This window comes from Sparus aurata, chromosome 17 (assembly GCF_900880675.1).
Source record: "Sparus aurata chromosome 17, fSpaAur1.1, whole genome shotgun sequence".
Taxonomy (NCBI): domain Eukaryota; kingdom Metazoa; phylum Chordata; class Actinopteri; order Spariformes; family Sparidae; genus Sparus; species Sparus aurata.
In genome coordinates this window covers 22,306,947-22,320,081 of record NC_044203.1, presented here as the reverse complement: position 1 = coordinate 22,320,081, position 13,135 = coordinate 22,306,947, and the positions used below count along the sequence as shown (strand labels likewise).

Below are 13,135 nucleotides of genomic sequence, written 5' to 3'. Positions count from 1 at the left end.
GTGTGACACTTTGATACTGAACATCCTATTTCCCGTGTTCTGGTCGATTGGCTTTACATGCAGATGGGTTGGCAATTTGCATAGACTCAAAGGTCTCCCTTCTCTCCTGATGCTTTCTGACAACGGAGTGTCTATTCATCCTCCGTGTTAAGCATCCCCTCCTAGGACATCGCCTGAATTGCTGTCTCATGCTGCTTCAAGTCTCGTTTTACACTGCAGGAACTGCTGAGGAATTGGATTAGGAACATATTCCTTTGGAGAAAAAAAAGCATCACACACACACACACACACACACACACACACACCGAGGCGGGCCCCCATCTGAAATGGATCATTCGCTCCGATATCAAAGCTCGTCACATGTTGTTGTACAAAGTTGCACAGAGTGATCTTAAGTCATGCTGAGTCCATTTCACAAACACTGTTAGCTGTTCTCTTATAGCTTAAAGTCTCACCTGGGAGGTATTGAGAGAAAACAGTGGAGTGCATCAGCAGAGAAGCAAGGCGTTATGGACCTAATGCAGAGGAGGAAACTCTGATCACCCCGGTTCTTCTCTTCCTCACAGCGCCTTAAGTGGCTGAGGTGATCATACTTGGACCAGCCGGCCTAAAATCTGCCTTTGGAGAACCAATTAAGTTTAAATAGGCACAGGAGGGAAAAAAGAAATAACCACCTTTTCATTTCTACTCGCGTTTCCTCCACTTTGTCTCAAATGACTCAAAAGTTGCTGTATCACAATTTTCAAGAATGTTTTGGGTGCAGTTTTTTTGTCGATTTCAAACAGACGCTGTTTCAAAAGCACAGCGGTGTGAAATTAAAAAAGAAATAAGATATTCATAAATATGCAGCTGAGGATCTCACACACACACACACACAAAAACATTTTAGTCCAGATACTTTTAGGCCCCTAGTCAACGCCGGCTTCCTCCCACCGTGTCACCCAAGATGTTTTTTCTGACTCAGTCTTCCGGGTCAAAATGAAAACATTTTGAAATTCATAAGAATGACAAATAAATCTAGAGTTTTTGATACCCAGGGAAGGCAGCGAGGAAGGAAGTGGTGTGATGACTACAGCAGAAAGAAGAGTGGAGACAGTAGTGAAGCCAAAACAGACGTGAAGGATGAAGCCGGCGAGTGAGAGTGATGGAGTGACAAGTGAAAGAGGATGAAGATGAAACTGTGGAAGACGATGGAACAGCAGGATGAAGGTAATAAACCTGAGAGGGACATCATCCAAACGTCACAAACAATTCAGGGTCCCTGCGTGCCTGTCCTGTTACCAGAAGCAGGGGTGGAAGAACTGTTCTGATCTTTTTACCGAGTTTTACACTTGTAGACAGTCGAGCTGGAGCTGGTTTCAAATACTTTACATCAATCTTTACGTCTTCGTTATTAAAATATACCCTGTCTCACATTTAACGAAATACCTGTTTGGGCCTTGAACAGAAATCATATTGGATTTTTGGGAAGGAAATCACTCTTTGGTAGAATTCCTGATGTGTCATGGACGTCTCTGTGTTTGTTTTGTCGGCCTGTGAGATCCAGTCAGATGTCATCGTCACATTCCTGCAACAATTCCGGACCTCAAAAGGTAAGGGGATATTACTTGGCGGACTTTAGGGGGAACACTCAGGATGTTCTGGAAACATTTAGAGGACCATTACTGTTAGACGTCCCTTCTAGGCTTCTACCTGTATAGTTATCAGAACCTTTAGTAACATTACAGGAACCATTAAGAAACAAACCTATAGGCTAATGTTTTTGGTCCTATTTAGCTCCTTTTATGATATTCCCAGAATGATACCAGAGGTCAAAGGACAGGGAGAGAGTGTCTGGCAGACTATCAGGGAACATTCAGAACAGAACATTTACAGGATCAACATTATAAGTAATGTTAGAGGAACCTTTAGAGAACCATCCTATAATAACTTTTGGTCCTATTTAGGTGTTTTTGATTACATTCCCAGAACGTTACCAGAGGTCAAAAGAAAAGGGGGAACGTTATTTTGCGGATTTTCGGGAAACATTCTGTGAACATTTACTGGATCATTACTTAAAGGTCTCTACACTACATTCCCTGAATATTTTAAGAACCCTGTAGTCATTTTTCATCACATTCTCAGATTGTTACCAGAGGTCAAAAGACAAGGGGGGACGTCAACTGGCAGACTTTGAGGGAACATTTCGGACATTCAGAGAAACTTTAGGTGACCGTAAATATAAAAAAAAATCAACCTGTTGGGTTTTTTTTGGGTCTTTGTGTCACCTTCACAAAAATTTTTTAGTCACATTACAGGAACTTTTAGAGAGAAGACCAAAATGTAATCTGGAAACATCAAAAACATGTCAGAGAGCACTTAAGTAGAAATGTAACATGAATTATGAGCACACATGATGTATCATTAAATGACATTACACCAACATTATAAACACTAGACGTCAACTCATTAGAAACAAGTTTAGAAACTTCTTCACATTATTTGTGGGAGTAAGGCGAAGTCTGTGCAACAAAGTGGGCCTCAGACACAGTCGGTCTGCGGGAATCTAATTTTCCTCCTCACAAATATCATCATTCCAGACAATGTCCCGGTGTTTTTACCGCCCCGCCAAAACCACACACCATTACATTTGCGCCGTGATTATGAAGCCTCTGTTCATCGCCTCTTTTATTACTGTTATTATTAATAAATCAAGCAAGCCGTGAAGCCCGGACAGATAAGTCAGGGTGGTTCTGGAGGGGTGGGCCGGGGCTGGAGGTGGTAATTGCTGGTGTAACAGTGTGTGCAACCCCGCGGTGGCCTCGTAAGCGACCCGCTTTATTAGATCGGCCGGTATCGATCCTCTCTGCGCGGCGCTGACTAATCTCCAGGCGGGGAGAGAGGGAGAGAGAGAGAGAGAGAGAGAGAGAGAGAGAGAGGGAGGGAGGGGGGGATCGATGAGCCTGGATTCAATCATGTCTGGAAACAGAGGAGGTAATTTTTTTTTGTAATCACGGGTGCTAAATGGGAAAAAAGAAGGGGGAAAAAAAGTGAGAACAACGCGCCCGTGAGGTGCACAGGGAGAACTGCAGCATCAGGGGTGGAGTGAGGCGCTCAGTTTAAAACCCGCTGCTGTGAGCATGTGATTATGGATATTCAGCGTGAGATACACATGATCGATACGAGCCTGCTGGTTGACCTTCACTACCGCACTCAAACCTTGATTTTCTCTCACCTCGACAGAAAAAAAAAAAAAGAAGCTTTGCACATTATTTGCTAATGCGTTGTGATACAGGCTTGTCTTTTACCGGGCAGATTGTTTCTTATTGGATTTAGAAACAAGACAAATGGGATTCATGAATAAGATAAATCAAGAGGCAATATCGAAAAAGCCCCTGCTCGCTGCCATCTGTATGCCAGACACCGCTCTTAAAATAGCAACATGACAATGGGAAAAGATGACACGGATTGATGTTTTATTCAACAGCACAGAGAGCCATTACTTTAGACGCACACGTATACACAAATAACACACGCAGAGGCTTTCCTTCATCTCTCTCTCTACAGATGTACACATGTAGACTTTATTAAAAAAAAAAATGTCTGTGTTGTTTTCCAGAGCTATTTGTGCGCAAGGAGGGGGGATGATCTGAAAGTCTCTTTATCAGCAACAGGTGATGCAGTGAGAAGTGAGACTACATCAGGCGCGGGAGTTTCTCTCCTCTTCTTCGTTCTCCAGGAGGTAGGCCGGCCTGTATCTCGTCACCCCTCTCGCATCGACCATCTGAAGGGCCGTGTTCCGACAGGTGTTGTCCATGCTGCCCAGTGAAGTGTACCTGCGGGTCGATAGAGACGTTTCACACCAAGAATTCGCTACTTCAGCTGTGGAGCGTACAGAATGTGTAAAAGATTGAGTTATTCTTACCCTTTATCGTAGAGAATACAGTAGGGCACGTATAACGTCCTCAAGAACGACCAGATGTCATGATACGTCCAGTCCTGTAGTGTTGAGAGACAAATTTACCTGGTTTGTGACAGATTCATGATCATCTTATCTACGGGAACCGGTCCTCTGTGGATTCCTTTGAGATGCACACGCATAAATTACCATACAATGAGGTCAACTGCTCAGCATCCGCCTGCATGCATCACATTGCGGCTGTCACAGTACGACCCGAGCCTTTTCTTACACGTTAACAAATCTACAATAAACCAGGTGAAGTTTTGTTTTGGCTCATGTGCTTCTCTTTTCTTCACAGAACAGCACAACACACCTGCAATAACTTCTATCATGTGAAGCTTTTAATGTTTAATATTTGCTGACAATGTGTCACACAGTTCTTGACTCACATCAACAATTTGTTTTGCAGTTAAACTGGAATGGTATCACTCAGGTGTACCCGCTATCTGTGTGTGAGAGAGAGCGGCAAAATATTGGGTACAAAATATTCATAACATCATTTAAAGGTTCACTAATGCAGTATTATTTCAGGGCTGTTGGCATGCGTTAAACTGTGCAGGTGTTATGATATTTCGTTCACACTCCTGTAGATCTGCACTATGGAACTTCAGTCAAGATGACAAATAACATTAAGTGTAACAAGAGGAAATTGCATGGCTGGAGCAGTGAGAACAGATTTGTATTACCAGTCAAAAGGCAGTTTCTCTCACAGTCACTAGTCAATGTGGGGGAACTGAAAGACTGCTTGGTTGTTGTTTCTATAATTAATGACTGCAGGTGCTCTTAAGATAACAAAAACAAAAAACAAAAAACAAACAGGTGAGGTAAACCTCGATGTAGAACTGATACCGTTTTTTTGGTTTACTATGAATTAACTGACTGTTGATTTTAAGGACATTGTGCTTTTGTAACCAAAAGATTGAAAAACAAATTAAATAATACAGTTAAAAGAGAATGAAGAGGTGATGCAAACACATGTAAGCTGCATGTCTCACCAGTAACGGGTTGACTCTCATGTAGTCTGGCCAGCCGGGGTCAGTGGGACACATGGGGGTGAGTGTGTGTGAGTAGGGATCGCTCCTCCTGGTCCCCATCAGGACGGCCTTCAGCTCCGGCCTCCTCTCCTGCACCTCGCACAGTGCCTGCCGTATACTGCCCTCCACAGAGAAAATCTCCAGGTCATACCTGTGGGAGACATAAAATTGCCAAATAATGAGCTGAGGACCGGGACAAGAGACAAGATACTACCGTGGCTGCTAACACCTGTTAAGTATTAAAATACATAAAATAAATCTGCAAAAAACTATGAGCTGAAATGTGTCTACTAACGGTATGCAGTATGGTTCACCTTTTTATCGTGTCCTGAAGGAATCTCTCCATTTCTGGGAACGGAGAGACAATACGGATATACAGAGCTTTCACCCTGTCTTTACCATCTGGGCACCGCCTGAGAGTGACAGGAGAGAGACAGAGAAAGAGACTGAAATGGATTATAAAAAAAATAAAGATAAATACGTTAAATACAGGTCAAGAAAATTCCAAACATCAGTCTGTCTTGTCCAGGATCTTTCTCTAGCTGCTCCTGAACTCAATTTCTTCTTCTGCTGCCTCTCGCTGTGACGCCCCGCTGTGCAGAAGTGGCATCATTATGTTTTTAATTTAAGCCTCCCTTTCATCTTTTCTCTCTCAGGTCATTTTGTTTTGTCCTGATTAAATCATTCCTACCTCAAAACATTCTAATTGTCTCAATCAGTGTTCTCTCCCCTCCTGTTACCGTTTCAGTGCTGCGTAGTAGAGATGCAGCAGCGCCGTGCAGTCCTTGCCCCCGTTGAAGCCGACGCAGACTTGCTCTGTCGAATACTGATCCAGCGCAGCCTCTATCGTCTTCAGCGCAGACATAACTTTCTCACCCAGCGGTGTGCCTGTGGCAAAATGAAATCCACAGCGAGAGGTCGTTTTACACTGAACGTGGTTACACTTTGTTAGTTATGATATAAATTACGCCTCCTTGTGATGTCAAATTCAGAGTAAAAATATCTGCTTGTTCTTGGTCTTATTTTATTGATGTTTGATTCCCTTCTCAGTCTCATGCCAGTTATATTCCTTTTTACTATCTACTATGATTTTATGGTATATAATTACTTTTATCTTTTTGCTTCCTTTATAGGTCCCAATGCCTGTGTTTAGTAGAGTACTCTGCAATATTCACTTCACATTGACTTGACACAGTTTAACTTTTATCTTCCACCACCTTCTGTCTTCCCCTCACCGCTGTTGGCCAGTGTGTACACCTCAGCAGTGGCGATGGACACCGGGTCAGTCACCAAGGGCACCACGCTCCCCTTGGGCAGCTCGTCTAGCAGCTGTGCCCGGGCTTTGTCCACCTCCTCCTGGCTATCGGAGTCCAGGACCAGCTTGACTCTGTGATAGTTGCTCAACCAGTCAGGGTAGGAGCCAAGAGCCACCTTCCGGCCCCAGCAAGCCTGAAGTTTGGTCAGCACGGGGGCAATCTCAGCTTCATCAGCATCCACAAACACCTAAAGCAAAGATTATATGGTTAGCTCGCACATACTATCAAAACACAGCACTATGATGGATTTAAAATGATAGTTAAGGTCGTAGTTCTACCTCACGAGAATGAAATGTGGTCCCAGATCCAGCAAAGAGGTGCTCCAGCCCACTGAAGGCCCTCTCCATCAGAGAAGGGATCCCAGGAAAGATGAACACGTTGCGCACACTGACCTGAGAGGAGCAGGTAAACACATCATACACTAAAAGAGTATATGGGCCCTAAAGTCAGTGTTCTCCTAAACCTACAGGTTTGATGGTTCTCTGTGGTTTTCTGTTTCAGCTACAACAACTAATACTTATAATAACATGCGTTTTAAGTGGTTAAAACATTTTTATTTTTGGGTGAACTTCTCCAAAAAAGCCTGACTGTCCTTGTTACTACACCATTTTATAACCTGTCAACACGTCTAACTTCTATTTAACATGTCTATAAAGTCATATTGATATAAACTTGACATTGTGCCAATTTGTCTGTCCGTTGCTGTACGGCTGTTTTATCCTACTTGAAAGATGTGATTTCTCCTCAGACTTGACCAGAGTAGTCAATTGTTTTCTGTCTGATCTGATTACTTCAGTCTGTCAGACTCAGGGAGGGCAGGCCCCTTGTCAATCATGTTCTGAGTGTATTATGGTAAAGTAATGTTATGTTTAGGATTGTCTACTGTTTTAATAAATAGAGTCAATACACATATTTATGTGCTGTAGCTACGTTATTTAATTACTGTCACTAAAGACTCATTTTAATTCCAGGTAAATAGGTAAATACATGTTTGTGTGATGTAAATCTTTACTTGAAACTGTTAAAAAAAATATATATAAATATGTTATATATAACCATGAGTACTCAGATGTTAACCAAGAAGAAATATGTTGTGTTTGAACTAAACACAAACTGCTGCACAAATACTTGCAGATGTGAAGTCCTTACTCTGCTGTTTCCCACAAATGTTCAATGTAATCATTTTGCCCACTAGGAGCATCCGCTTTTCACTCCTGCCGTGTCTGGTTAGCAGTCGATGTTGCAATCTGTCTTCTAAAATAACCCCAGAACAGGATGGAACAGACAGAACATTATGTGACTGTGAGGGGAACATCTACCTGAGAGTTGTGTCAGCTAAACAAGTTTTATTCGTCCCAAAAAGCCTACTGAAATGGTAATACACAGCACAGCAGATATCTGGGACATTAATTTTAACAAAGACTGCAGGGAGTCAGTGAGTAGGTGGAGTGTGCCGATCTTTTATAGTGTTTGTATAATTCGATTTTTTACAACAACATGGATCCACAGCTTATAACAACTGCAGCTTGATGAAGGAACAAAGTTAATCTCCATCAATCCTTTCTTCACTCACCAGTGGGTAGCGGAGCAGTTGTCCGGTCTGAGGGTCAGTGCCATAGTTGAGTTTGGCTGAGCGAGGCACCATAGCCAGCTTCATAGCAGCACTGTTCTTATCCGCCACCCCAAAGAATTCCTCGACCAGCCGGGAGAGCTCAGGGTGGGGATGTAACTCCTCCTGGAATGCCATGGCGATGCTCTCGAAGGTGACGTCATCATGGGTGGGGCCTATGCCACCTGAGGTGATAAGGTGTGTGTACTGAGGTGAAAGGAGGGCCACCTCTTTGGCGATGACCTCCTGTACGTCTGGTATGACCGTAATGCGCTGCACAGACACTCCAAGCTTCCTTAGTGCTCGTGTCAGAAAGGCACTGTTGGTGTCCAGCGTATGACCCTGAGAGACAAAGAACAAGAAGTGACACTAGTTTTAGTTTCAAATTTGTACTTGCACCCTCAGTTGCATGTCTCAGTCAAGGACATATCAATGGCTCCAGGGTCTTGCTTGATGAAATTTCAATGTCTCACAGTGAGCATGTTTTGAGGGTCAGACATGGCATTGGACAAAACCAAAGACTTAATGTTAAAATCATGACCATGTCAAGCCAAGAAATAATGGTGAACTTGTAATTTTAAAACTGAGCACTGGTGCCACATCAAATAACCATCACAGGATTTTCCTGAGGCGGTCAAGAGAGCTGAGGCATACTGATGAATTAGGGTGGTATGTTAGAATGTATATATTCATAAAATCATATTTTCATTTTTTCAAATCCTCAAAAGATGTTTGTTCAAGGATTGTCCGTGGCATTATATGAATCACACAAATACGGATCCAAAGTCTAACAAACCAAAAGTATCTATCATGTCTTAATCACCTTGAGTATCTCATCTCCAATAATGAGAATGGCTGCAGTGGGGGCTTCCCCGTTAGCTGCAGAGGACGGATTGGAGCCCTGGTGGAGCGTGGACATGTTTGCTTCACAGAGTTGAGCCGCCAGTCTCCGCACACGCACCACTCCTCTACTCAGCATGGGAATAGCACGGCTAGAAGACACAAGAAAAATGCTATCCACACCATACATGAAGCATTTGCTCTTTCTGCATATACATTTTGCTCTCAAGTTTTAATTTGGACATCTGAACTGCATATAATACATCTGTTCAGTAGGGCTGAACAGTACAGTTGCCAGATTACTATTGAAAAACAATTCTGAGAAATTGGCAACCAATTCTGTGCCCCTGGTTGTGATCAGCAGCAAATATTTTTTTTCTTAGAAAAACAAGGACAGCAAACAACAAAACGTGACACCCGAAAATAAATATATTTTTCAAAATTGTTGTACGAGTGATATTTATATATTGTTTATTGTGCCAGGGCTGCATGAAGCATGCGTATGACTAAATCATCCACATTACAAACGATTTGCAATTTAGATTCATCTGACAAAGAACCTGATTTCCCTGAACAAAAAACAAAAAGGACATTTGTGAAGGCTTTGGAGGCAGGGAGGAATTATCACTGGAACTGAAATTATACAGCAAAGCATGTACAACATTAACCTCCATAAGTTACTCACCAGGTTTACTAGTTTAAGGGAGCTCATCCCCTGAACTACAGGGCTAGACAAGCTACAAAATAATTTTGTTTAGTTACTGTAATAGAGATAATTTTTTACATGTTGCTTCTCGGATGATGTAATATGCTTGTGAGGATCTCTAAAGTTCAATTTGAATCTTACATCAACATGAAGAATCCATGTGGAGTATCCCAATGTTTCACTCCAGTTCAGGCCCTCTTCCTCATAGCTGGTCTTGGAAGAGAGACAAGAAAAAACAGATTAGAGGGAGACAGAGAAAACGTGACAGGCAGGCTAAAAAAAATAACAATGACTTATCTTGATTTTTTTTTTACATAAATATATCAAATAAGAAGTTGACAGAAGTAATGGTGAGTTGTGTTAAAGATAAATAGGCGTGATAGGCTGATTACAACTCATTTTCATATATGGGAAAAAATATTCTATCTTTCATCTATCATCAATGACATTGATGCACCTTATTATGACAGCCAGGCTGTAAAGTGGTTGACATTGCAAGGGTGGTTTGTCTGTGAGCTGGAGAATCAGACAGTACTTTAACATGCTGATAGAAGGGAAGAACTTATTTTGTATGCACAAGCAGGGAAGAAACGTTTTAAGACATGAGAGGAGCTGAGAGGAGCTAGAAAGAGGACCAAAGGTTTAATGGACAGCTGCCAACTGAGTACAGCGGTCAAAAGGAGGCTACGTTAACATACAGGCACAGTCAGTAGAGGACATGTTCATGCACTGGTAGTTACAGCTGTTTTTGTGTGTTAACGTGTAGCCTTCACGTCGGGTGTATTATAGGAAAGCACTGAAAAGAGTTTTGCTACTGTCCTCACTAGACAGCACGTTGTCAATTGCGCAACGCTGTACGTTAACGTTAAATAACGTAATATGACCCTCATGCACATGCTTTAGCCTTCATAGATATTACTAAAGATGGATTAAATATCATTCGACAGCGTCAAGTGGCTACTTTTATCACAGCTATTAGCTAGCAGTTAAGTCTGGAACGTCTCCTTGCTAGCTTACTCGAACCATTGTTGGGGGCATTAGCAAACAAACAAGTCATAGCATTCAAGTAAGTAACACCTACAGAGCGGCTTATGTTCTGGATATAAAGCTGCATTATCTCCTCTACAATATACAGTGGTAAAAAATGCAATGTCCTCTTTATATAATTTCGAAACCAAACTCCTCAAACCCGAGGAAACTTACTCCAGAGCCGCATATGTCCACGCTAAGTATGTATCCGACGGTAAGCGACATGTCATTCAAAAGACATGTCGTCGCGCGTCCAATCACAAATGAGAAAAGGGTTCCGGAGAGGTCCGACAGCCAATCATGTTTACGGAGGGTGGGTCGTTAGGGTCTGCCTTTTGATATACACGGAAGTAACAGAGGGGACTGAGCTACGATCAACAAAGACAGTGCGGAGAAATATGTCGTTTGGCCAACATAAATACGATAGATGCTAATCTAATGGTACCGACTGGTCGTCCATCAGCGAGTTGGCACTGTACACCATCTGAACTCTGCAGCTGTTAGCATGATGCTAACAGCTGCAGAGACACAACTTCTTCGCTTCAGGCCAAGAAGTACCGAGGTGACTGTGCTGTAAGTGTCTGCCTCTGCTGGCTGGAGGAATCGATAACCGATGTTTGACCCTAAATCACCGCTGACTCAACTGCTGCTGCTCTTATTGTTCATGCCTATGGGTGGCGCAAATGCAACCTGGTTATGTTAACTTCTGAGGGTGGTGTTATTAATGCCATCAACAAACTCAATGCACTCAGAAAGCTCCAAACCAAATTGTCCATTCAAGTAATTATTATTAGGCTGCCTGAACATTTAAGTGTCACCTTATTATTAGATGTTTTTTACCAAAAGAAATGTTATTCACAAGAGAAAGATCTTCGTTGATTGAATTTTTTTTTTTTTTTTTATGCCTAGACAAACTAAATAAACAAACTCTTTGTTTTCATGAGTGAATAAAGTGAATAAACAAACTGACCTTAAAGGACAACACGGTTTTATACTGTTTTACTTTGTTTATACTTGGTGGACCCTGCCACCTCTCTAGCTTAAAACAGTGTTCTGTTGACCTTAGTTTCCTGTGAGAACAGCTTGTTTATTCAGTTATGGAAAACATAAATATTTCTGAGTTTGTTCCAACACAACATAGTGTCCCTTTAAATACTGCAGATGCGTCAGTAAATAAAGTTATACAGAGTCTCTTTCCTGCCAGGAAAGAGAAGAAAGTTAGGAAAAATAAAGTAATATGATAAAACATATGCATTATAGAAAGGATTTATGAGATAGTGTGTCAATATATTTAATACATTTGACTCTCATAAGTTTTACTTAACGTAAGTATTTCTATCTTTGTCATTTATATTTTATTATTTAGGGTATGTTTTCGCAGAGGGGGTTATTCTCTTTACACCATCAGACTAGCTTTTTTGGAAATCCGTGTCTATGCAGCAATATCCATCAAAAAACCCTCTGTACACTGCAATATAGTTACAGGCACCGTAACATTTCATGCTTAAATGATCATACAGTTGAATCTGTAAAAACCTCTCTAAAACAGTTTCATCAAAAACTGAACAAGATAACCTTTATGAATTTTTGCAGGACTGTCAGGCTACATTATTTTTAGCTGATGTACCTTATAAACTGGCAGCTGATTGTTGCTGTATGCTTTACAAATAGCCCAAGAATTAAAAATGTCCATTTTCATATGATTATATATCATAAGATGATTATCAGCCCTTGACAATTATTAGGGCCAGTGATTGTTATGTCAGATTGCAGATAATATAAATTGGTTTAATAATGTGCTACTTTAGCTCTGATGCAGCATCCTCTCCCGCAATGTCCCGCCCACGTCACTAACTGATTGATAAGGCGTCACTATTAATAGCCTGTAGAGAGCCAAAGTCACTAACCTGGATGATATTTTACTTTGATTATGATAAAGTGCTACTGTCTTGATTTGAGATTATCTTTTAAATTGACAAACATCATATATATGTATCATATCAGTTTTTTCTGAAATAAGGTCCCATGAGGAAGGGGCATGACTTTCTCTTTAAGCGCTGAATAAGCAGAATCTGTAAAGTAACTCACTAAATTTGTCAAGTAGTGGAGAGGAAGTATAAAGTAGAAGTTAAAGGAAATACTCATGTAAAATACCTCAACATTCATCACTTGAGTAAATTGTACTAAATTGTTTATTCATCACTGGTAGTTTGAAATGTTGCCTTATAGATTTTCATTTTCCAAATCAGCCCACAATATTGTTTTTTAGTCTCATTGATCTCTAATGACCTGTATTAGTACCAGTCCTGAAAAAGCCATATTGGTCGACCCTTTATAACATTATACTACATCAATATATAGGCCCAGTAATAGCATCAGAGGAACAATACAGGACTGCTATGGACAAAGGAAGTACAACAAAGATGATATCAAAAGTGATGACAACAGAAGTGTTTCTTCTTCTTCTGTTGTGTTAAAGCACAAAAAACCCCACATCTTGTTCGCATGTGGTATTTATTTAAGGTGTCCTGCGCGTTAATGCTTCTGGCTCGCGATGTGGGATTTCTGCTTTTGCGCAATCTGCAGTGAATGGGCCAGGTGCAAAACAGGGCCACGCGCGCGCTCACACACACACACACACACACGCACACCGCGGCCAGA

At 41.5% G+C, this 13,135-nt stretch overlaps 1 protein-coding gene across 2 annotated transcripts; it reads right to left on the bottom strand.

Annotated features, from left to right (window-relative positions):
- Positions 1–3,433: 3,433 nt before the first annotated feature.
- On the bottom strand, positions 3,434–11,000 carry flad1 (flavin adenine dinucleotide synthetase 1). 2 transcript variants are annotated; one of them, XM_030395103.1, is made up of 11 exons: positions 10,649–11,000; positions 9,587–9,658; positions 8,723–8,891; positions 7,864–8,241; positions 6,569–6,682; positions 6,210–6,477; positions 5,715–5,862; positions 5,289–5,420; positions 4,936–5,125; positions 3,905–3,978; positions 3,434–3,815 (listed from the first exon to the last, which is right to left on the bottom strand). In XM_030395103.1, the coding sequence occupies exons 2-11, from the start codon at positions 9,592–9,594 to the stop codon at positions 3,680–3,682; spliced, it is 1,617 nt and encodes a 538-aa protein (XP_030250963.1). In that variant the 5' UTR covers positions 9,595–9,658; positions 10,649–11,000; the 3' UTR covers positions 3,434–3,679. The 2 variants fall into 2 exon arrangements, with proteins under 2 accessions (XP_030250963.1, XP_030250964.1); XM_030395104.1 differs by having other exon boundaries at positions 5,289–5,387; positions 10,649–10,996.
- Positions 11,001–13,135: the final 2,135 nt, after the last annotated feature.